This window comes from Oncorhynchus mykiss, chromosome 10 (assembly GCF_013265735.2).
Source record: "Oncorhynchus mykiss isolate Arlee chromosome 10, USDA_OmykA_1.1, whole genome shotgun sequence".
NCBI classification, from domain to species: domain Eukaryota; kingdom Metazoa; phylum Chordata; class Actinopteri; order Salmoniformes; family Salmonidae; genus Oncorhynchus; species Oncorhynchus mykiss.
Window position 1 is genome coordinate 17,617,842 of NC_048574.1, and position 26,302 is coordinate 17,644,143.

General features: G+C 41.8%; 2 protein-coding genes across 9 annotated transcripts in view; both read left to right on the plus strand.

The window, feature by feature from the left end:
- rasa4 (RAS p21 protein activator 4) overlaps positions 1 to 5,217 on the plus strand; it is a 70,075-nt gene extending 64,858 nt beyond the window's left edge. For 2 of the 3 annotated variants that reach the window (XM_036989822.1, XM_021617632.2), the window contains 6 exons: positions 132 to 304; positions 830 to 967; positions 1,674 to 1,809; positions 2,444 to 2,564; positions 2,889 to 2,947; positions 3,594 to 5,217. In XM_036989822.1, the coding sequence (XP_036845717.1) occupies positions 132 to 304; positions 830 to 967; positions 1,674 to 1,809; positions 2,444 to 2,564; positions 2,889 to 2,947; positions 3,594 to 3,721 (755 nt within the window). In that variant the 3' untranslated portion in view covers positions 3,722 to 5,217. Of the gene's footprint in view, positions 1 to 131; positions 305 to 829; positions 968 to 1,673; positions 1,810 to 2,443; positions 2,565 to 2,888; positions 2,948 to 3,593 lie in introns of those variants that run through there. The other variant, XM_021617633.2, reaches the window with a different exon arrangement.
- Positions 5,218 to 12,276: 7,059 nt separating this feature from the next.
- The window catches only part of clip2 (CAP-GLY domain containing linker protein 2), a 65,396-nt gene continuing 51,370 nt past the window's right edge, over positions 12,277 to 26,302 (plus strand). For 3 of the 6 annotated variants that reach the window (XM_036989823.1, XM_021617636.2, XM_021617635.2), the window contains exons 1-2: positions 12,277 to 12,752; positions 16,862 to 17,066. In XM_036989823.1, the coding sequence (XP_036845718.1) occupies positions 16,943 to 17,066 (124 nt within the window). In that variant the 5' untranslated portion in view covers positions 12,277 to 12,752; positions 16,862 to 16,942. The remainder of the gene's footprint in view (positions 12,753 to 16,861; positions 17,067 to 26,302) is intronic. The other 3 variants (XM_021617637.2, XM_021617638.2, XM_021617639.2) reach the window with 2 other exon arrangements.

The following is a 26,302-nucleotide window of genomic DNA, read 5'->3' on the forward strand; positions in this document are numbered from 1 at the left end:
TAAGCTTATTAAAGATCAGTGATACTATCAAGAGCAATGTGCTGTTTCGCTACTGTTATGTTTAGGGATGCTAAGATTTTAGCCATGCTAGCTAGTTGTGAGTGATTCCCTATGGCTACTGTGTATTCCAGACCTGGGCCTGCAGCAGAGGATGAGTCTCCAGTGTGGCTCCATGGAGAAGGAGGGCTTCATTCTCCTACACAGGACCAAGGACAAGAGCATGCTGATGACATCACCTTTTAAGAAGTACTACGTCACCCTTAACAAAGACACCCTGTCCTACGCCCGGACCCAGCACTCCAAGGTGAGTGCCTTCTCAGCTTGAGAAGATCACCTGTTGTAGTTATAGTCAATCATTGACATTTATTGATATTGTAGACTTTTTTTTTATTGGAGAATTTCTGTTTCAGCCCGTTATCGTCCTTTTGCTTTATAATGAACATTACCCAGGAATTTGTTTCCAGGCGTCCAATGGCAGCTAGTACAAGGCTCTTAAGTGAAAAATGCTAAATGAAACACAATCTCTCCCACATCCCCTGTTGTCTTCCCACCATCATGGAGGAATTTATTTTATTACTGTATTCTTGTCTTATTGTCTATATACACTGTAGTATAGTCATTCTATCCTTGTCCCAGATCTGTTTGTGCTCTTGCCAACTCCGTTGCTGTCTTTGTCAAGCCATACATGTTATTTGTCATGGTTTGCATGAACATGAGTGACGAGGGGTTGGCATGATAGCACCAACAGACTGGAATTCGGGCAGTAGTAATTCTAAGGTAAGGTGACAGATGGTTAAATTGAATTAAATTGTTTTCCCTGCTATCACAGAAGAGCTCCTTCATCTCCCTTCCCAGAATCCGAGCAGTGGAGAAGGTGGAGGAGAAGAGCTTTGGCAGTGCCAACGTCATGCAGATCATCTCCAGCCGAGACAACGGCCTGGTGGAGAAATTGTACCTGGACTGTAAGGTCAGCTTCTTCACAAGACTCCCAAAGCAGATAACACCCTATTCCCTATATTGAACACTACATTTGACCCAGGCCAGCATTGGGATATGGTCAAAAGTAGTGCACTATATAGGGAATAGGGTAGCCATGCAGGCCTACTGTATTTCTGAATCAGAATCTGTAAACATTATTACAGCCATAAATGTTCACAAGAAATTTAATTGGTCACGGTCACGCACACACACACACACACACACACACACACACACACACACACACGAGTTAAGAAACATCAATACAGTATACATAATGTAACACATGCAAGATGAACACTTAACTATCACACAACCCATACCATATACAGCACTGGTGCCGGTCACTGGTAGTACAGTACCTGTATTCATCAAGAGTCTCAGAGTAGGAGTCCTGATCGAGGATCAGGTCTGACCTATCCATGTAGTCTTATTCATTATGATCTAAAAGGCAGAAATTATCCTAGGTCAGCACCCCTACTCTGAGGCACTTTATGAATACGGGCCCAGATTTGAGTTATGGGATTAATAATAATTAATTGATGATGATAATAATAATTAGAAATTATTGGACTTTTTCCAGACACCCAAAGCACTTTACATATTGTAGTAAGCGGGATGCTCACCTCATCCACCACCAATGTGTAGCACCCAGTTGGGTCTCTACCCCCTCTCTTTATCTCTTTGCCCCGTAGAGTGTGAATGAGCTGAATCAGTGGCTCTCGGCCCTGAGAAAAGCTTGCAGCCACAACACAGACACTATGAGCTCCTACCACCCAGGGATATACAAAGGAGATCGATGGAGCTGCTGCCACCAGAAGGACAAAGCAGGTACCACAGGTTGGCATGTCTGCCATGCAATGCAATACAATGCTACAATAGATCAGATAAGAGTGGGGTATAGATCCAGAATCTCCTCATTTGCAGCGCATCAAAATTAGCCTAAATATAGGCTACTATTCATGTGTATTTCACACTGTTTGGGTAAAATACTTGGATGGGATGTGAACTCCAATATATGTTCATGTCACATTTGCATTTACATTAAGTCATTTAGCAGATGCTGTTATTCAGAGTGACTTACAGGAGCAATTAGGGTTAAGTGCCTTGGTAAAGGGCATATTGACAGGGATTCAAACCAGCAACCTTTTGGTTACTGGCCAAACGCTATTAACCACTAGGCTGTCACCTCCTACCACCCACGGTGCAATCGCACATGGTCTGCGTTCCATTGATCTCTTACCATATGTATACAGTACAAGGTTTTAGCCCTATTCTAACACACCTGGTTCAGAAAATCGAACTCCAGATAAGTTAAATCAGGTGTGTTGGAGTAGGTCTGGAACAAAATTCTGCGCACATAGTAGTGCTCACAGAGGTGGTTTGGCCACTCCAGTGGCAAGTGCTGGACAGGTGGTTAATAATGTTTATGGGGTTGATTCAATAGCTGCTCTTGTCTGTCCAGACCCAGGATGTGACAAGACCAAACACGGGGTGACGTTACAGGAGTGGTACGATCCCCTCGACCCAGATCTGGAATCCCAGCTCATCTATCGACACCTTATTGGAGTCCGACAAGCTATGAGGTACAGTTCAAAACCTATTGGAGAAACCTATATCCCCCTTGTTTGTTCTCACAGACAGAACTGAGTTCAAATTGTATTTGTTTTCTTCCAAATACTTAGCTGCGCTCGATCAAGCTTGTCTCGTGCAATGGATCCAATGGAATAGTCCCAAAAGTGCAAGCCCCACCCATTTGGCACTCCTCTGGCTCAATCAATTGCTCAAAGTATTTGAAAGAAAGCAAATACTATTTGAACCCAAGTCTGTTCACAGATGCATTGCAGGTTCCTGTGTATTGGTACTGTAGGCTGATGCACATTTTATGTTGATTGTTTGTTTTCTTTCAGAAAAAAATACCAAGAGATGATCAAGCCAGAAGAAGAGGATGACAGGGAGACTTTGGAAGGTAGGGTTCTTGAAGCTTTTTTCTTTTCATAAATATACTGTAACAATATATAATCAAGATAATGGTTATTATTATTTTGAATGAATGTCATTTAAAAAAAAATATTGTAAAGAAAGACAAAAGCCTCTTCTATGGCTCTTCTTTCTTTACAATCAAAAATGTTTAATGATATGGCCTTCATTACCCTTGTATGCCTTCCTAGAAGAGGGCACACGATTGTCATGGTTAACTAGAATGTTTTATATACTGCACTGTTTTAACTTAGTAAAAAAAAAAAGGCAAATTTATAACCTTGTCGCTGCGGGTATTTGAACCAGCGACCGTTACTGGCTCAACACTGACCGCTAGGCTACCTACCACCCTATAGTTTAAAGGTAGAGTCAGCAATCGACAAAGTGAACAACAATATTGGGTTGATTTCTGCAACAACTAAGAGCATTGAAGCGCGAGGCTAAACTTCTCTGCTGTTTCCGGTCCTGCAGATTTCAGGTAATAGCTTTTGAAGCTTACCCGTGCACATGTGTGTATACGAGTGCATCGTGTTCATTTGCGGTGATGCTCGTGCAACGTCATATTGCTGAGTCTAAAGTATGTTCTGTATTTCTGTGCTGGTTGGTCCCATTCTGTTATCTGACCTCTGTCCCAGGTGAGAAGAAGCTGGACGGGGTCACAAGGTTGTTCAGTGTCCTACAGGACCTGCAGAACTCCCACACTGCAGTGGAGGAGGAAGAGAGGTTAAAGAATAGGAACTTTCTCCTGGAGCTGCAAACGTAACATAATGTCAATGCAACAGGCAGTTCTCAGGCCTAGAGTCCAAAATGGCACCCTAATTCCCTCTATAGTGCACTACTTGTGATAAGGGCACATAGGGTAATTGCGCTATAAAGGGACAAAGCCCTAGTCTCAATGTTATTCTTTTTACTCAGCTCTTGACATTAATTAATTTTGACTTCTTCTTGTCAAGAAAACTTGTATGGAACATCAGTGAAGACATTTTGGTCATTACACCATGTTCATCATAAACTTCTTCTTGTAGATGAGTTGTGTTGGGCGATGTTCTGCTCTTCATATTAACTTCATAGGTCTACTAGCAACATCCCTTTAAGAAGCACTGATGGGGACTGGATTTGATTATGTGTTTGAGGTTCAACCCCCCCCCATACATAGTGCAGATGTAAAGATTATGAATGTATGGTCAATATTACCCTTTGAAATTTTAACATGATATGTTAACAAGGGGTTTATACTGTACATGCATAATGCAGCGACACTAAAGAGTAGATTGAGACCAAGAGCAGTATCGCTGAAGTATTTGTAAAAGGATCAGCCTATTGAAAGCATATCAACTGATGGCAACACTGACATTCTGAATATCAATAGAGTAGCTCTCTCTCCATGAGGGTGCATCTTCTTTTTCTGTGGTTGTTTATTAATTTCTTTGTTAAGCGTGATTTAATTGATCATACACCATTGTCACAGGAGTTTAATTTATTGTCAGAAAATAGATTTTTTTTTTTGTCTTGTGAATCTGTAATGTTCCCAAATCTTTCTAACAGGCTTTTAATGCCATGGGCTACATCTGTGTTTTGTTGTTGTGTGTTCTATGTGCCATTTCAAAGTGACTATGTGCTTGAAATACTGTAAAGAACAAACTGGCGCAACAGTGTTAACGTTGTCAAGATCTAATGTAAACAGACTTTTGACATGCACGAAGAATTCACAGACGCGGAGAAAAATGCATACCAAAATACATTGTTTATGTTTAAAATATATTAATGCATGTGTTAACTGAGAATGAATGGACAGACCCCTGAAAGATTAGTCTCATACGTTCTCAGAAATGTGTTGTGGAATATATTGTAAATCCTTTGTTGCCATTCAGTGTAAATTCTAACCTTTTTATGTGTATGTCAATGTAACGGATGTGAAACGGCTAGCTTAGTTAGCGTGGGCGCTAAATAGCGTTTCAATCAGTGACGTCACTTGTTCTGAGACCTTGAAGTAGTAGTTCCCCTTGCTCTGCAAGGGCCGCGGCTTTTGTGGAGCGATGGGTAACGATGCTTCGAGGGTGACTGTGTGTGCAGAAGGTCCCTAGTTCGCGCCCGGGTATGGGCGAGGGACGGTCTAAATTTGTACTGTTACATCAATATGTGTGTGTTATTTTAAATATTGTACATTTTTATATATTGAGCATTTGAGTTTGCATTTTCTGTCTGTTTTGCCATGTAAAATGTTTAACCATTAAAATAGGTTATTGTTATTAACCACTAGGTGGCTCAGTTTCATTTGTTTACTTGTGAAGTGCTATACTGCCATGTTAAACTGTAGGGTGACGTTGCCCCTAGACACTGACCTTGGGTCAGCTTAGCATTTTAACCAATAATGGTTAATGTTATGATTGGGGGAAGAGAAGCTGATCCTTGGTAAAACTTTAACCTGGAGCTGGACGGTACAGGGTACTTAATAATATATGCCATTTAGCAGACACTTGATCCAAAGCAGCTTATTTATGAGTGCATACATCTTTTACGTATGGGTGGTCCAGGGAATCAAACCCACTATACTCGTGTTGCAAGCGCCATGCTCTACCAACTGCGCTACAGAGGACCGGAGTACTTTCTGCAGTATCTACCTCCATGTGGCATATGAGTAAAAAAAAATTCATATAGCACCTGCAAGTACAGTTTGAAATTGATAAATGTAATTCAAACCAGCTAGAAAAGTAGACCTAAACATTGAACACCAATATGGTGCTGGCTTTGATAGTGACTGTGTGGATATACTGTAGATAACCATATAGAATATTGTCTATTTACAAACCAAATGCATTAATTTAAGATTTAATCAAGTGCAATGTATTTTAGATTCTAACAATTTCAAATGTATTGCATGTGACCAGAGCACAGGCTTAATTGTATTATTAACAGCAAGTGTATTATTTTTGTCCTTACTGCTATTAGCACATACAAATGCATAGAATCACTGATTCACTATGGAACTACAGATAGTCCCCCCCAAAGAAAATCTAAAGGAAATTTGTTCTGAAGTGTCTGTTCTATATATTATTTTTGTACATCATTTAACACCTTATTTTTGGCACTAAAGAGTCTAAACCCTGTCAGTTTAGTATGTATGAGTATGTGAGAAGTCCAGTGAGTGTGCATAGAGTCAGTGCAACAACAAAAAAACAGGAGTCAATGCAAATAGTTTGGGTAACCTTTTGATCAACAGTCTTTTGGCTTGGGGATAGAAGCTGTTCAGGATATTTGTGTTGTCACAGACTTGGTGCACTGGTAATGCTTGCCGTGTTCAAGCACAGTCGGACATTTTTTTAGGGCCTTCCTCTGACACCGCCTGGTATAGAGGTTCTGGATGGCAGGGAGTTCTTGAAGCTCTCCACCTGCTCCACTACAGCCCTGTTGATGTGAATGGGGGTGTGCCCAGCCACTCCTTTTACCTGTACTCCATGATCAGATCCTTTGTCTTGCTGAAGTCTAGGGAGAGGTTGTTGTCCTGGCACCACACTGCCATGTCTCTGACGACCTCCCTATAAGCTGTTTTATTGTCGTCAGTGATCAGGCCTGTGTCATCAGAAATCAAAACGATGGTGTTGGAGTCGTGCATGGCTACGTAGTCAAGGGTGTACAGGGAGTACAGGGGGGACTAATTATGCACCCCTGATGGGCCCCCGTGTTGAGGGTCAGCTTGGCGGAAAATGTTGCCTACCCTCACCACCTGGGGGCAGCCCAATCTGTGTGCAATCGCAGGGTCCTTGGCTTAGTGAATAGCTTGGAGGGCACTATGGTGTTGAACGCTGAGCTATAGTCAATGAACAGTATTCTCACTGTGTTCCTTTTGTCCAGGTGGGAAATTGCAATGTGGAGTGCAATAGAGATCGCGTCATATGTGGATCTGTTGGGGCGGTATGCGAATTGGAGCGGGTCCAGGATGTCTGGGATAATGGTGTTGATGTGAGCCATGATCAGCCTTTCAAAGGATTTCATGGCTAAAGATGTGAGTGCTATAGTCATTTAGACAGCTTACTTTGGCATTCTTGGACACAGCGACGATAGTGGTCTGCTTGAAACATGTAGGTATTAAAAACTGTCAGGGAGAGGTTGAAAATGTCAGTCAAGACACTTGCCAGTTGGTCAGTGCATGCTTTGTGTACACGTCTTGGTAATCCGTCTGGCCCTGCGGCCTTGTGAATGTTAACCTGTTTAAAAGTTTTACTCATATCGGCTATGGAGAGCATGATAACACAGTCATCAGTAACAGCTGGTTCTTTCATGCATGGTTCAAAATTGCTTGCCTCGTAGTGAGCATACAGTGCCTTGCGAAAGTATTCGGCCCCCTTGAATTTTGCGACCTTTTGCCACATTTCAGGCTTCAAACATAAAGATATAAAACTGTATTTTTTTGTGAAGAATCAACAACAAGTGGGACACAATCATGAAGTGGAATGACATTTATTGGATATTTCAAACTTTTTTAACAAATCAAAAACTGAAAAATTGGGCGTGCAAAATTATTCAGCCCCTTTACTTTCAGTGCAGCAAACTCTCTCCAGAAGTTCAGTGAGGATCTCTGAATGATCCAATGTTGACCTAAATGACTTGATGATAAATACAATCCACCTGTGTGTAATCAAGTCTCCGTATAAATGCACCTGCACTGTGATAGTCTCAGAGGTCCGTTAAAAGCGCAGAGAGCATCATGAAGAACAAGGAACACACCAGGCAGGTCCGAGATACTGTTGTGAAGAAGTTTAAAGCCGGATTTGGATACAAAAAGATTACCCAAGCTTTAAACATCCCAAGGAGCACTGTGCAAGCGATAATATTGAAATGGAAGGAGTATCAGACCACTGCAAATCTACCAACACCTGGCCGTCCCTCTAAACTTTCAGCTCATACGAGGAGAAGACTGATCAGAGATGCAGCCAAGAGGCCCATGATCACTCTGGATGAACTGCAGAGATCTACAGCTGAGGTGGGAGACTCTGACAACAATCAGTCGTATATTGCACAAATCTGTCCTTTATGGAAGAGTGGCAAGAAGAAAGCCATTTCTTAAAGATATCCATAAAAAGTGTTGTTTAAAGTTTGCCACAAGCCACCTGGGAGACACACCAAACATGTGGAAGAAGGTGCTCTGGTCAGATGAAACCAAAATTGAACTTTTTGGCAACAATGCAAAACGTTATGTTTGGCGTAAAAGCAACACAGCTGAACACACCATCCCCACTGTCAAACATGGTGGTGGCAGCATCATGGTTTGGGCCTGCTTTTCTTCAGCAGGGACAGGGAAGATGGTTAAAATTGATGGGAAGATGGATGGAGCCAAATACAGGACCATTCTGGAAGAAAACCTGATGGAGTCTGCAAAAGACCTGAGACTGGGACGGAGATTTGTCTTCCAACAAGACAATGATCCAAAACATAAAGCAAAATCTACAATGGAATGGTTCAAAAATAAACATATCCAGGTGTTAGAATGGCCAAGTCAAAGTCCAGACCTGAATCCAATCGAGAATCTGTGGAAAGAACTGAAAACTGCTGTTCACAAATGCTCTCCATCCAACCTCACTGAGCTCGAGCTGTTTTGCAAGGAGGAATGGGAAAAAATGTCAGTCTCTCGATGTGCAAAACTGATAGAGACATACCCCAAGTGACTTACAGCTGTAATCGCAGCAAAAGGTGGTGCTACAAAGTATTAATTTAAGGGGGCTGAATAATTTTGCACGCCCAATTTTTCAGTTTTGATTTGTTAAAAAAGTTTGAAAAATCCAATAAATGTCGTTCCACTTCATGATTGTGTCCCACTTGTTGTTGATTCTTCACAAAAAAATACAGTTTTATATCTTTATGTTTGAAGCCTGAAATGTGGCAAAAGGTCGCAAAGTTCAAGGGGGCCGAATACTTTCGCAAGGCACTGTAGAAGGCATTTAGATCCTCTGGTAGGCTCACGTCACTGGGCAGCTCGCGGCTGGGTTTCCCTTTATAATCCATGACAGCTTGCGAGCCCGGCCACATCCAATGAGCGTCAGAGCCGGCGCAGTAGGACATAATCTTAGTCCTGTTTCGAAGCTTTGCCTGTTTGATGGCTCATCGGCGGGCATAGGGAATTTCTTATAAGAGTCCCGTTTCTTATTTGTGTCCCGCTCCTTGAAAGCAGCAGCTCTAGGCTTTAGGTCAGTGTGGATGTTGCATGTATGCCATGGCTTCTGGTTGGGAAATAAGTACGGTCACTGTAGGGACGACGTCGTCAATGCACAGTAGTCAAAGGCTTAATGAAGCCGTTGACTATTGTGGTAAAGTCCTCAATGCCAACGGATGAATCCCGGGAACATATTCCAGTCTCTGCTAACAAAACAATCCTTTAGCTCAGCATCCACTTCATCAGACCACTTCCCTATTGAGCGCATCACTGGTACATCCTGTTTGAGTTTTTGCTTGTAAGCAGGAATCAGGAGGATAGAGTTATGGTCAGATTTTCCAAATGAAGGGCAAGAGTGAGCTTTGTGTGATTCTGTGTGTTGTAAAATGTTTTTGCATCTAGTGGCGCAGGTAACATTCTGGTAGAGGATTTCAGTTTTCCTGCATTAAAATCACTGGACACCAGAAAAGCCACCTCTGTGTGAGCATTTTCTCATTTGTTTATGGCCCTATACAACTCGTTGAGTGCGGTCTTAGTGCCAGCATTGGTTTGTGGTGGTAAATAGACAGCTATGAAAAATATAGATGAAAACCTTTGGTTAATAGTATGTTCTACAGCTTATCATGAGGTATTTTAACTCAGGCGAGCAGAACCTTGAGACTTTCTTAATATTAGAGATTGCGCACAAGCTGTTGTTAACAAAAGGACACACCACCCCTTGAGTTTACTCAACGCTGTCATTCTGTCCTGCCGATGTATAGAAAAATCATCTAGATTTATATTTTCCATGTCCTTGTTCAGCCACAACTTGGAGAAACATAGGATATTACAGTTCTTCAGATCACGTTGAAGGGATAGTCTTGAACGGAGCTTGTCCAGTTTATTCTCCAGTGATTGCACGCTAGCCAATAGAACGGAGGACAGAGGTGGTCTATCCACTCGCCAATATTGTCTCGTCAGGTATCCCGCACACCGGCCTCTATAAAGCTGACTCTTCCTTTTTCAAGTACCGGGGATTTGGGCCTGGTCCGGGATGAACAGTATGTCCTTCGCCACCGACTCAATGAATTAGAAATCCTTATCCAAATTGAGGTTAGTGATCGATGTTCTGATGTCCAGAAGCTCTTTCCAGTCATAGGAAACAATGGCGGAAACATTATGTACAAAAAAAGTTCAGAGCCGTAAAAATAAATAAATAATAGCACAATTGGTCAGGAGACCACTGCTATTCCCTCCAGTGCTATTCTCATGATATGCAATGTGTAAACACAGTACCTAGCAGCCAACCTGCTTGCACCAACTCTATGTAATTACAGTAAAATACTGTGAAATACAAACCCCATCTCCCCTCAATGAATTTCATTCATCAATTCATTACAATTACAGTAGTAATACAATAGTCAATTAAGGTATTTTACTAAATGTTATTTTACTGTGTCATTACACAGTACTTATTTTGATGTTGTGTACTGCAATATGAAATACAGTAACTTACCACTAGCTGCCTGTAAATGACTGTCAAATTCACAGAAACCCCTTCATATTGGAAGTCTTCAGCTCATACAGAAAGAATTAACTTCCTGTTGTGGCCTCAAACCTGTCAAGCAGAGAGAGGGTCTTGCCGGTGCTGACGCACCCTCAAGAATAGACCTAGCACACCCATGAAAGAATGTATTAGTACATTCATATGTACACCATAGACGGCAAGCACCCCTACGCAACTACCAGGCAAAACAATTCCTGGTGCCGCCACTGATTTTACAAAATATCACATAATCGTTTATGCCACAACCAAACTTTGGATAGGTTATCCACTTTCTACTTTTGTAAATTTGTAGTGCATGTTCTATTCATTTTTTAAAATATTTTCTATCAATAATGTCGCTTTATCAATGGGAAAATGTAATTGGATATTTTTATCCATAAGCTTTATTCATAATTTTGGTTATCAGCTATAAGTCCATTTGTTTTCACTCAGAACAGGGGTTTAAGTTAGTCAGACATTTTCATATGCAAGAGTAATCTAGGTTGCAATTATTTCAATGTTTCCCAATTCTCATTCATTTGGAATTGAGACCTTTAGATTTTTCCACAGACAGGTATAGGGGTCTACACAATCAATGATATGGATTGGAATATGGATTTAGCTCAATTTACATGTGATAAACTTTGAATTTGAGGAGAACTACCCGTTTGACCTGCTACATTCATAATTCACCACCGCTAAGCCAAGGTTAATTTGTAGACCAAACTTTACTAACCATGAGGCATCACTTCAACAAGATATTTGACCTATAATTGCACTACCAGCTTTGTCAATCGCATTTTTTAAAAGCATGCAATAGGGCTAACCTCATCCTTGACACTCAGGGCCACTGTGAAGATTAGACACTGACAAATTGCCTCAGTCTATCAAAGTTGTGCCACAGGCAGCCATTGAGATGCCTGAGGGAATGATTGTTGTGTGCTTTAAGGGGTATTGTTGAAATTTGATGGACCAGTGCAGATTAAATTTATGACACAAAATCACATTACACTAGTAATTTATTGAGAGTTGTTGAAATGTTTTCTTTTACCATGAATATGACAAAATATAGGCAAGGGCAAGGTTTCCCTAATACAAATATGTGTAAATAATGTCATTGGGTTTTAGCCTGCATGGTAGTATACCATTAGTCAGTGTTGTTACAATGTTATGACATAGTCAGTTTATTATCTCTGTTTATTTGAACATCCTTTAAAGTGTGCATTGCAAAAAAGTGAGAACTGTATGTAAATCGTATTAGGGGCACTAGGCTATTGCAAAGTGGGAACTAATTTATGATGCGAGGGCATTCCATGGATTTCCAGGAATGATAACTCATTCGCAGTGATTCAGCACCGGATGCACATTAATTCCTGTGAGCAAATTGGAGATCTGGACTAGTGAATAATCTGGATAAATTCCTATAGTATACTACTTTCTCTTGCACCTTACATTTGTATACAAAATATTTAACTATTTATGAATGCCTTTCAAACCAGAGAACACAATTGTATCTTCATAGCTTAGTTGGTTTAAATGTTGGCTTTGTAGCCTTCTCTCACAGCATTACCGTCCACTTCCTAAACTCTTTGTTTGGCTGAAGCCAGCGAAGGGGGAGGATCCTCTACAGAGGCGAAAAAAGAGACCGAACATCCATTGCGCCCCAAGCGAAACATTGAAAACCATATCCCTCTGTGTTCAATACGCCACATGTGTGTACTGGTTAACGTTTTAAAGCGTCCTGAACGGCGGATTGAAGCTGGTTGAAGTTGCTGATGCTGCTTTGCACCCCCAAACCGCTAACAAAAAGAGAGACCTAGGGATTTGCATATAGTTACATTGAAAATTCACAGCAAACTGAAGCAACAATCTAATTTTATTTCTGAAAGTCGCATTCTCAAAATAAACCGGCATATTCGCCTGATTTAGCCTACTGCGGCTCGCATCCTGCCACACTCTCCCTTCCAGCTCTATCTAAGCATCCATATTTTTTGTTCATCCCTGTGTGGGGGTATAGGGAGTGGCAACCTGATAAATCAACCGATCCTCGGACCCCTCTCTAGGAAAAAAGCAAGTTCGCCGATTTTTGGACACGTTTATGCGTAAATTGGATATAAAAAGGTAAGCGTTTCGTTCTTGCATCTTTATCGTTTAAGGGATTTGTTGAGCTCAAGTAGAAATACACACCGCGCTGCAGTGGGTATAACAATAGAAAAACATTTGCGTTGTATGTTCTTATGTTTCCCTGTCACGGAAATATATAAATTCGCAATATAATTGTGTAAACAGCAACAATGTATTCAACAAGCTTAGCAGACAACCATGTGTCATTTAACAGCCCAATGGTCCTATGTTTAGAGCATCAAATTGTAACATTGTAGCCTAGCTCTACTGCACTGTCATATAGCAGGCTACATGTAGCAACTATAAATGTGCTAGCCAGCAACATATAGCCCCCTCGCAGAGCTGTCATAAAACTGCCCTGAGAAAATATTCTAAAAGGATTTAAGCCTTGCCCTATTGCGAAAAACAACATACAAATTGATGTCGATACATGAGTAAACTGAATGGTGCTGATACTGTGAAAGCACTATTGCATTCTTCAGACATCTCATCTCGATAACCAGCATAAATGCGAGATGTGGTGCTAGAATAGTGATGTAACGTTGTCATGAATTACATATTATAGTTGGAGAGATGTCAAATATTTGTCTTGAAGGCCATGCATGCAACTGGGAATACAGCTGATCAGGTCTCAGTGTTTCGGCAAGCAGCCTGGCCTCAACGACTAGATGTAACATAGTAAATGTAAATCTGTGAGTAGTATAATTTGTTATGTTTGGTATGGTTACATAAAACAGGTTACTTAAAAGGATGCTTTAGGATTTTGGCGATGAGGCCTTTCCTCATAGTCATATTAACTCATGGATACCATTTTTATATCTCTGTGTCCAGTATGAAGGAAGCTAGTAGTTTCTTGAGCCGATGTTAACTACTGTTAGCGCAATGACTGGTAGCGCAGATACCCGTAGACTTCCAGTCATTGTGCTAACTGTGCTGAGCAATTGTGCTTTCACTTGTTAGGAACATCCTTTAAACTGCACACAGAGACATAAAAATGGTATCCACACGTTCATCTGACTCTGGGGAAGTAGGTAAAGGGCCTCATCGCCAAAATCTTGAAGTATCACTTTAAGCCAGTATGAGAGGATGGATGGGCGTATAACCTGAACGTCTAGCAACCCAAAGTTTTTTATTTTTTATTATTAACTTTTATTTATTCAGGGTAGCCCAAGTGAGACCAATGGTGCCCTGAATACCAAATTGTTCACACAAACAGGAAAATAAATTAAGTTTAAAATAAAACAAGAAGAATGAAAATAGCCACAAGGCACAACCCCAACACCACAATTTTAACAAATAAACCACTACAATCAATCAAAACAACTGCAATGCATAATGAAGTCATTCAATATCATAGTCCTAAACTGCCCTAGCGGTACCAGGGAATCGAGATGCAAGGAATTTTGTAGGTTACTCCAACAATGGGGGCATTAAAACTAAAGGAGTATTTACCAAAATTGGTCAAGACCACATGACCTCAAGAGTTCCTGCGAGCCAGTTTGGTAGCACATTCTTTTATATGTTATCAACGAAGTTAGGTAAGTTAGAAGCTTGTGTAGTAGAGCTTTGTAAACAAAAAGGGAATAATGAAGTGATCTACAGGACTTTAATGAGGACAACCAACCTTTTGATACAGCAATCAGTATTGAGTATTAAAACTGTCACCTTTGATAAAGCAAAGCGAAAGGCACTATAGTAGACGGCATCCAATGATTTAAGAATAGTGGCTGCTGCAATCTGGTAAATGGTGTCACCATAATCAATAACTGTCAGGAAAGTTGACTGTACAATCTGCTTCCTGCTATTTAGAAAGAGGCCAGATCTATTTGTAAAAAAGAAGCCCACTTTAAATCATAGCTTTTTAACTAGCTCATCCATACGTTTTTTTAAACATGAAGTCTTTGTCAACCTAAATGCCCAGATATTTATAGGCGGGCCCCCAATCGATGAGGGAACCATCCAATTAGTAAATATGTAGTTCATCTGATTTTTTAAAATTTGAATTAGTATTAGAGAACAACATATACTGAGTCTTGCTTGCATTAAGTACACGTTTTAATCCAACCAGGGCTTTACGTTTGCTATGTCTACCCTTGAGTCCAGGTTGCAGCAAGGCCTAGCTACTAGCCACCCTAATCCTTACAGTAGTCTAATAACCAACCAACACTATTTAATACATAGGCCTAGGTTATTCATTAGAATTAGAATGTATGCATAACCAAAGACAATACCAAATATGTTTCTTTCTGTCAGTGAATATTCTTGAAATACATATTTTAGCCTTGTGACACATTTAACTCCATGTGTATTTATTCACCATCAACACACTTGAAACAATAAACTGGACTTACTAAGTCCAGTAGACTCAGCAACATAGATGATTAACCCAAATCACAAATATTGTTTTCTGATCTATAGATAGGCTATTTGTTTGAAGAGGGACCACTCAACTATTTCAATTTGTATACAGTAGTATAGTATAGGCTACACTAGGTACACCTTGACATGGCTTGACTTGTACACCGAAAGGGCATAGACCCTCTGCTTTTTAAAAGGGCTGGAGTGTTCAACAAGAAAACTCAGCTAGCACAGAATGTTCTGGGAACCAACATTTGTTAGCTGCGAAGCCTTTGTGATATCATAACCACCATCGATAAGAGACAATACTGTGCAGCTGTATTCATCGACCTGGCCAAGGCTTTCGACTATGTCAATCACGACCATTCTTATCGGCAGACTCAGCAGCCTTGGTTTCTCAAATGACTGCCTCACCTGGTTCACCAACTACTTCTCAGAGTTCAGTGTGTCAAATGGGAGGGCCTGTTGTCCGGACCTCTGGCAGTCTATGGGGGTGCCACAGGGTTTAATTCTCGGGCCGACTCTTTTCTCTGTATACATCAATGATGTCGCTCTTGCTGCTGGTGATTCTCTGATCCACCTCTACGCAGACCACACCATTGTGTATACTTCTGGCCCTTCTTTGGACACTGTGTTAACTAACCTCCAGACGAGCTTCAATGCCATACAACTCTCCTTCCGTAGCCTCCAACTGCTCTTAAATGCAAGTAAAACTAAATGCATGCTCCTCAACCGATCGCTGCCCGCACCTGCCTGCCTGTCCAGCATCCCTACTCTGGACGGTTGTGACTTAGAATATGTGGACAACTACAAATACCTAGGTGTCTGGTTAGACTGTAAACTCTCCTTCCTGACTCACATTAAGCATCTCCAATCCAAAATTAAATCTAGAACCTGCTTCCTATTTCGCAACAAAGCATCCTTCACTCATGCTGCCTAACATACCCTCGTAAAACTGACCATCCTTAACTTCGGCGACCTGTATGCTCTTGTTGGCTGGCCTTCGCTTCATATTCGTCGCCAAACCCACTGGCTCCAGGTCATCTATAAGTCTTTGCTAGGTAAAGCCCCGCCTTATCCCAGCTCACTGGTCACCATAGCAGCACCCACCCATAGCACGCGCTCCAGCAGGTATATTTCACTGGTCACCCCCAAAGCCAATTCCTCCTTTGGCCGCCTTTCCTTCCAGTTCTCTGCTGCCAATGATTAGAACGAATTGCAAAAATCACTGAAGCTGGAGACCCATATCTCCCTCACTAACATTAAGCACCAGCTGTCAGAGCAGCTCACAGATCACTGCACCTGTACATAGCCCATCTGTAAATAGCCCATCCAACTACCTCATCCCCATACTGTTCTTTTTTGGCTCCTTTGCACACCAGTATCTCTACTTGCACATTCATCTTCTGAACATCTATCACTCCAGTGTTTAATTTATAAATTGTAATTATTTCGCCACTATGGCCTATTTATTGCCTTACCTCCCTTATCTTACCTCATTTGCACACACTGAATATATACTTTTTTCCTCTATTGTGTTATTGACTGTATGTTTGTTTATTCCATATGTAACTCTGTTGTTGTTGTTTGTGTTGCACTGCTTTGCTTTATCTTGGCCAGGTCGCAGTTGCAAATGAGAACTTGTTCTCAACTAGCCTACCTGGTTAAATAAAGGTGAAAAAAATATATACAGACAGATGAAGCTATCATCATCACTAAGACATTGATTCCTCCACTCATCTCCACAGCTAAAATGGAGAGGTATTGCCACCATTCCGACTTCTAGTGCCTCAAACCGAAAGCCTTAATCCCTGCACTTCTCCCTGTACATGATGAACATGCTGAAGTCCAGTGGACTGAAGATCCCTGGCAGGGGCCCAAAGCACTCCCCTGGCCCTGTGGGACGAACCTCTGCTGGGGGGTCCGCTTCCGGCACTGTGGGCCAGAAAGACAGTAAGTCACTCCTTCATTCCTCAAGACTTCCTCTAGACTCAGGAAGAGATCTGATTTCCTATCGCTTAGCCTATCAATCTTGGTGGCATTTCATCATTGGAATTGACAAGAAATTCCTTGATTATTGTAATTGATTGTTTGTTAGTTGTCAGGGCCCTGAGTTGTTTCTGGTCAGCTGTGGTCAGTAAAAACTCAGGGCCCTAGGTACATTATTATGCTTTAGGTCAACGGTTTTCAAACTTCTTTGGTTAATGTAGCCCCAATCACATTTTGCTCTGCCCAAAGTACCCCCTAATGTGCAATTGATCATTAGGCCTATATTCTTATGAGTCTTTCCAAGAACCCCTTGTGGATAGGCCCGGTACCAGTCAGAGGTTTTAAAAAATATATATTTATTTTATCTTTATTTTAGCAGGGAGTCACCATTGAGACCAGTGTTTCTTTTTCAAGGGAGTCCTGCATATACAATTTCATAGAAATAAAACACAGACAAACGTAAATGTACACAACACTATCACCTAAAACAAACAAATTCTTCATTATAAAATTCCTCTGTCCACTCTCTAAACTGCCACAGGGACACTAAGACTTCTATGTGTACTGTTTTTTGGTGATTATTCCAAACATACGGAGCAAAAAAACTAAAGGGCGATTTAGCTAACTTTGAAGACACCAAAGGAGTCTCCAGAGTTAACCAACCATTGTGACCAGGTTCGATAACTTCACTATTAAGATTTAAAATTACAAGTTAAGTCAGAAGCTTGTGGAGTAGGGCTTTGTAAAAAAAAAAGAAGAGTGTAATGATGTGACTTCAAAGAGGTCCAGCCAAAGAATATAGTGATGAGTAATAAAAGTCCTGTGATAAAACGAAAAGCGCTATTGAAGAAACGGGATCCAGCAGTTTAAGAGTAGAGGCAGTTGCACTTTGATAAATAGTATCACCAAAATCAAGAACAGGTAGAAAGGTTTACTGCACAATCTGCTTCCTGCTGACTAGAGAGAGACAATATCTATTTCTGTAAAACAAACCCCACTTTAAATCTTAGTTTCTTAACAACCTCATTTGTATGTTGTTTTAAACGATAAATCATTGTCAATCCAAATACCAAGGTATTTGCATGCAGAGACTCATTAGATTATTGCATGAAGATGTAATCCATCTGAGACAATCTTATGAGAACTTGAAAGCAACATTTATTTAGTTTTACCCGTATTAAGCATTAGTTTTAAATCAGTTAGGGTTTTCTGCACAGCTGCAACAATTGTACTGTAACCTTGTCACAGCAAGGTCAGCAGTCGGGACAATTGCGTGCACAATAGTATAATCTTTAAATAGATTAAATGTACAACTTGTGTTAAACATTTTTTCCCCCTTTTTCTCCTCAATTTCGTGGTATTCAATTGGTAGTTAGTCTTGTCTCATCGCTGCAACTCCCATACGGACTCGGGAGAGGCGAAGGTCGAGAGCCGTGCGTCCTCTGAAACACAACCCAACCAAGCGGCACTGCTTCTTGACACAAAGCCAACTTAACCCGGAAGCCAGCCGCACCAATGTGTCGGAGAAAACACGGTACACCTGGTGACCGTGTCAGCATGCAATGCGCCCGGCCCGCCACAGGAGTCGCTAGTGCGCGATGGGACAAGGACATCCCTGCCGGCCAAACCCTCCCCTAACCCGGACGATGCTGGGCCAATTGTGCGCCGCCCCAGGGGTCTCCCGGTCGCGGCAAGAAGCAGTGCCGCTTGGTTGGGTTGTGTTTCGGAGGACGCACGGCTCTCGACCTTCGCCTCTCCCTAGTCCGTACGGGAGTTGCAGCAATGAGACAAGAAAAAGGGGAAAAAATGTAGAGCAGGCGTCAGAGCCCAGGCCAAACGAGGACAACTTGTTCAGTAAAATAGCATGATCAACAGTATCAAATGCTTTTGACAGGTCCACAAACAAGGCAGCACAATTCATTTTAGCATCCAAAGCATTGACAATATCATTAACAACTAATGTGGTTGCTGTGATAGCGCTGTGCCCTGACCTAAACCCAGATTGATTTATATTAAAAATGCTCAGATAAATAAGAGCGAAGTTGATTATTTACCAAAGATTCTAAATTCTTAGCTAGACATGGCAACCTCGAGATGAGACGATAATGATTAAGATCACTACTATCTCAGCTAGAGGTCGACCGATTAATCGTAATGGCCGATTAATTAGGGCCGATTTCAAGTTTTGATAACAATCGGAAATCTGTATTTTTGGACACCGATTTGGCCTATTTATTGATTTATTTTTACACACCTTTATTTAACTAGGCAAGTCAGTTAAGAACACATTCTTATTTTCAATGACGGCCTAGGAACGGTGGGTTAACTGCCTCGTTCAGGGGCAGAAAGACAGATTTTCACCTTGTCAGCTCGGGGGAATCAATCTTCCAACCTTACAGTTAACTAGTCCAACGCTCTAACCACCTGATTACATTGCACTCCATGAGGAGCCTGCCTGTTATGCGAATGCAGTAAGGTAAGTTGCTAGCTAGCATTAAACTTCTCTTATAAAAAACAATCAATCAATCAATCATAATCACTAGTTAACTACACATGGTTGTTGATATTACTAGTTTATCTAGCGTGTCCTGCATTGCAGATAATCGATGTGGTGCGTATCGTTGCTCCAATGTGTATCTAACCATGAACATCAATGCCTTTCTTAAAATCAATACACAGAAGTATATACACTGCTCAAAAAAAAAGAGAACACTAAAATAAAACATCATAGATCTGAATGAATGAAAAATTCTTATTAAATACTTTTTTCTTTACATAGTTGAATGTGCTGACAACAAAATCACACAAAAATGATCAATGGAAATCAAATGTATCAACCCATGGAGGTCTGGATTTGGAGTCACACTCAAAATTAAAGTGGAAAACCACACTACAGGCTGATCCAACTTTGATGTAATGTCCTTAAAACAAGTCAAAATGAGGCTCAGTAGTGTGTGTGGCCTCCACGTGCCTGTATGACCTCCCTAAAACGCCTGGGCATGCTCCTGATGAGGTGGCGGATGGTCTCCTGAGGGATCTCCTCCCAGACCTGGACTAAAGCATCCGCCAACTCCTGGACAGTCTGTGGTGCAATGGCGTTGGTGGAGCGAGATATGATATCCCAGATGTGCTCAATTGGATTCATGTCTGGGGAACGGGCGGGCCTGTCCATAGCATCAATGCCTTCCTCTTGCAGGAACTGCTGACACACTCCAGCCACATGAGGTCTTGCATTAGGAGGAACCCAGGGCCAACCGCACCAGCATACAAGGGGTCTGAGGATCTCATCTCGGTACCTAATGACAGTCAGGCTACCTCTGGAGAGCTCCTCCTGCTCCTCCTTCCACAAAGGCGGAGGTAGCGGTCCTGCTGCTGGGTTGTTGCCCTCCTACGGCCTCTTCCACGTCTCCTGATGTACTGGCCTGTCTCCTGGTAGCGCCTCCATGCTCTGGACACTACGCTGACAGACACAGCAAACCTTTTTGCCACAGCTCGCATTGATGTGCCATCCTGGATGAGCTGCACTACCTGAGCCACTTGTGTGGGTTGTAGACTCCGTCTCATGCTACCAGTAGAGTGAAAGCACCGCCAGCATTCAAAAGTGACCAAAACATCAGCCAGGAAGCATAGAAACTGAGAAGTGGTCTGTGGTCCCCACCTGCAGAACCACTCCTTTATTGGGGGTGTCTTGCTAATTGCCTATAATTTCCACCTGTTGTCTATTCCATTTGCACAACAGCATGTGAAATTTATTGTCAATCAGTGTTGCTTCCTAAGTGGACAGTTTGATTTCACAGAAGTGTGATTGACTTGGAGTTACATTGTGTTGTTTAAGTGTTCCCTTTATTTTTTTGAGCAGTGTTTTTTTAAACCTGCATATTTAGCTAAAAGAAATCCAGGTTAGCAGGCAATGTTAACCAGGTGAAATTGTGTCACTTCTCTTGCGTTCATTGCACGCAGAGTCGGTGTATATGCAACAGTTTGGGCCGCCTAATTTGTCAGAATTTTACGTAATTATGACGTAAGGTTGTGCAATGTAACAGGAATATTTCTACTAATGGATGCCACCCCTTAGATACAATATTAGATAAAATACGGAACGGTTCCGTATTTCACTGAAAGAATAAATGTCTTGTTTTCGAGATGATAGTTTCCGGATTCGACCATATTAATGACCTAAGGCTCGTATTTCTGTGTGTTATTATGTTATAACTAAGTCTATGATTTGATAGAGCAGTCTGACTGAGCGGTGGTAGACAGCAGCAGGCTCTTTTTCATTAATTCAAACAGCACTTTCGTGCAGTTTGCCAGCAGCGCTTCGTTGTGCGTCAAGCATTGTGCTGTTTATGACTTCAAGCCTATCAACTCCCGAGATTAGGCTGGTGTAATCGATGTGAAATGGCTAGCTGGTTAGCGGGTTGCGCGCTAATAGCGTTTCAAATGTCACTCGCTCTGAGACTTGAAGTAGTTGTTCCCCTGGCTCTGCATGGGTAACGCTGCTTCGAGGGTGGCTGTTGTCGTTGTGTTCCTGGTTCGAGCCCAGTGAGGAGCGAGGAGAGGGACGGAAGCTATACTGTTACACTGGCAATACTAAAGTGCCTTATAAGAACATCCAATAGTCAAAGGTTAATGAAATACAAATGGTATAGAGAGATAGTCCTATAATTCCTATAATAACGACAACCTAAAACTTCTTACCTGGGAATATTGTAGACTCATGTTAAAAGGAACCACCAGCTTTCATATGTTCTCATGTTCTGAGCAAGAAACGTTAGCTTTCTTACATGGCACATATTGCACTTTTACTTTCTTCTCCAACACTTTGTTTTTGCATTATTTAAACCAAATTGAACATGTTTCATTATTTATATAAGGTTAAATTGATTTTATTGATGTAATATATTAAGTTAAAATAAGTGTGAATTCAGTATTGTTGTAATTGTCATTATTACAAAAAAAAATTGGCCGATTTAATCGGTATCGGCTTTTTTTGGGTCCTCCTCCAATAATCGGTATCAGCGTTGAAAAATCATAATCGGTCGAACTCTAATCTCCGCCCTTATGGAGTGGCAGCACATAAACTGTTTTCCATACTTTTGAAATATTTCCTGATAACAATGTTTGATTTAAGATAAGGGTTACATTACTGAGCCAGCAATGATGGGCAGACCCTGCTCCAATTGGTCAGCCCCTAACCTATCTTTTTTCTGTGAAATGTTAAAACTCGACTACCATATTCAGAGTCAATCTGCAACATTTCAGAATCAGAGATGAGCCCATTCTTAGCAATAGAAGTGTCAGACACTCTTCAAAAATATAGCTTGCTGAAATAAAATGACAATTAAATGCATCAATGATGGTATTTTTGTCCGTAATGGGGCCAGAGTTTGAATTCATTTGTTGGGGCAGAGAGGAGGCAACCCTTTAGAGATTTGAAAGAATTTAGCCGGGTTCCTCTTACAATCAGAAAGAGTGGTTACATAATAATCCGATTTAGATTTTTTTGATCAGTTTTACACATTCAGTTGCCTAAAAGATTGTCAATCTGGGCCTAAGCATGTGTTCCTGGCCTTGACCCAGGCTACATTTCTCTCAATTAATGAGTAAACGATTATCAATGATAGTATTGAAGATATTTAGCAAAAAAGCATCACCAAGATGACGTCTTAGTACTAAACCATATTCACGTACCACCATATATGCGGTAGAGAGGCCAATGGAACTCGACCAAAACAATAGAAATGCAAATGGCAATGTGTGGGGGATAGATGCTATGAGGAAAAGCTCTTGAATCTCTTCATTGCCCCCCAGCAAAATAAGCCAACATTTAGGTTATTGTTTATATACAGGACTTCACACTATGTTGAGGTAAAAATCGGAGTATAATGCTTGTATGGATGTCAACCCCAACACATGTTCATGTCATCGTCACCAATCACTGCATTACTTAAAAATGACTTTGACTACCACCACCGATTTCTCTGTTAGCTGTGCTACCAGCTATTAAGAATGGGAGTTACAATTTAGCAGTCACCTCTTCTATACCTGAAAAGGGACTTCAAAATGTTATGCAGTGATAACAGACAAATATATCTGACTTAATGGGCCTCTTACAGTTCATCAATCATTACGGACTTTACGAAAAGCCACTTTGGTGCACATTCAACAAATCTGATCTAACAATATGGTGTCCATCTTCTGTCCCCCACTGTCTGCCTTCCATTGACCTGTATATCCCCCCTCAAGCCGATACCATGATGGCCCTCAAGGAACTACACTGGACTTTGTGTAACCTGGAAACCACATATCCTGAGGCCGCATTTATTGTAGCTGTGGATTTCAACAAAGCAAATTTGAGGAAAACGCTACCGAAGTTCTATCAACATAGTGACTTTAGTACTCGCTCTGCTAAAACACTCGACCACTGCTACTCCAACGTCCGGATGCATACAAGGCCCTTCCCCACCCTCCCTTCGGCAAATCAGATCATGACTCCATTTTACTCCTTCCTATAGGCAGAAACTCAAACAGGAAGGACCTGTGCTAAGGTCTATTCAACACTCGTCCATGAGTCCATGATGCAAGATTGTTTTGAGCACGCAGACTGGAATATGTTCCGGGTAGGCTCTGAGTTCATCAGGAAGTGTATAGCGGATGTTGTTCCCACTGTAACTATTAAAACCTACCGAAATCAGAAATTGTGTATAGATGGCAGCATTCGCGCAAAACTGAAAGCGCGAACCACTGCATTTAACCATGGCAAGGTGACTGGGAATATGGTCGAAAACAAACAGTGTAGTTATTCCCTCCATAAGGCAATCAAACAGGCAAAATGTCAGTACAGAGACAAAGTAGAGACGCAATTCAATGACTCAGACACGAGACGTATGTGGCAGGGTCTACAGACAATCACAGATTACAAAGGGAAAACCAGCCACGTCGTGGACACTGATGTCTTGCTCCCGGACAAGCTAAACACCTTCGCCCCACTTTGAGGATAACACAGTCAGTGTTGTCAACTAATTTTCAGGGTAAGTTGCTAGAAGCAGGTTGATTTGTTGCTAAAAGTTGCTAAATGACGTTGGGATGTCATTACATGATAAGGTAAAACTGCGTCATTACGTAGAATACACAATAACGTTACTCAAATTGACTGGCCATCTCTGCAACAAAATAAATTTGTTCAGGTACAGACTCCCACTCTTTTCTGTACAATTTTGATTGACACATGTTGATTGATGTTGTAAGTTCTGTTCAAGATCAAACATTCGTGACCAACTCGGCCCGCTCCCAAGGACTGTGGGCTCTCATTCTCTCTGTGGCCGATGTGAGTAAGACATTTAAAAGTGTTAACCCTCGCAGATGGAATCCCTAGCCGCGTCCTCAGAGCATGCGCAGACCAGCTGGCTGGACTGTTTACAGACATATTCAATCTCTCCCTATCACAGTCTGCTGTCCCCACTTGCTTCAAGATGTCCACCATTGTTCTTGTACCAAAGAAAGCAAAGGTAACTGAACTAAATGATTATCGCCCCGTAGCAGTCACTTCTGTCATCAGGAAGTGCTTTGAGAGGCTAGTTAAGGATCATATCACTTCTACCTTACCTGACACCCTCGACCCACTTCAATCTGCCTACCGCCCCAATAGATCCACAGACGATGCAATCTCTATCGCACTGCACACAGCCCTATCCCATCTGGACAAGAGGAATACCTACAGTATATAAGAATGCTGTTCATTGACTATATCTCAGCATTCAACACCATAGTACCCTCCAAGCTCATCATTAAGCTCGGGGCAATGGGTCTGAACCCCGCCCTGTGCAACTGGGTCCTGGACTTCCTGACGGGCCGCCCCCAGGTGGTGAAGGTAGGAAACAACCCCTCCACTTTGCTGATCCTCAACACAGGGGACCCACAAGGGTGTATGCTCAGCCCCCTCCTGTACTCCCTGTTCACCCATGACTGCGTGGCCACTCATGCCTCCAACTCAGTCATCAAGTTTGCAGACGACACAACAGTTGTAGGCCTGATTACCAACAATGACGAGACGGCCTACAGGGAGGAGGTGATGCCAGGAAAATAACCTCTCCTTCAACATCAACAAAACAAAGGAGCTGATTGTGGACTTCAGGAAGTAGCAGAGAGAGCACGCCCCTATCCACATCAACGGGACCGCAGTGGAGAAGGTGAAATGCTTCAAGCCCCCAAGACCCTCACAAACTTTTACAGATGCACAATTGAGAGCATCCTGTCGGGTTGTATCACCGCCTGGTACAACACCTGCACTGCCCGCAACCGCAGGGCTCTCCAGAAGGTGGTGTGGTCTGCCCAATGCATCACCGGGGGCACACTGCCTGCCCTCCAGGGCACCTACAGCACCCGATGTCTCAGGATGGCAAAAATATCATCAAGGACATCAACCAGCCGAGCCACAGCCTGTTCACCCTGCTACCATCCAGAAGCAAGGTCAATACAGGTGCATCAAAGCTTGGACAGAGAGATTGAAAAACAGCTTATTTCTCAAGGCCATCAGACTGTTAAATAGTCATCACTAGCCGGCTACCACCCAGATACTCAACCCTGCACCTTAGAGGCTGCACCTTAGAGGCTGCTTCTCTCTCTCTCTCTCTCTCTCTCTCTCTCTCTCTCTCTCTCTCTCTCTCTCTCTCTCTCTCTCTCTCTCTCTCTCTCTCTCTCTCTCTCTCTCTCTCTCTCTCTCTCTCTCTCTCTCTCTCTCTCTCTCTCTCTCTCTCTCTCTCTCTCTCTCTCTCTCTCTCTCTCTCTCTCTCTCTCTCTCTCTCTCTCTCTCTCTCATTCATATATATATATATATATATATATATATATATATATAGAAATGTAATCACTGGTCAAATACTGCTTTATTCATTTCATATACTGTATTCTACTCTACTGTCTTTTAGTCAATGCCACTCAGACATTGCTCATCATAATATTTATATATTCCTCCATTCTTTTACTTTTCGTTAGTGTGTATTTTTGTGAATTGTTAGATATTACTGCTCTGCTGGAGCTAGGAACACAAGCATTTCGCTACACCCGCAATAACTTTGGCTAAATATATTTGATTTGATATGACAAATCCTAAACCTACTCCCCATTGACCCAAGTGTTTACATTGTGTAAAGCCAATAGAAATAGGACACCCAAACACGTTTCCCACTGTTATTTTTCCT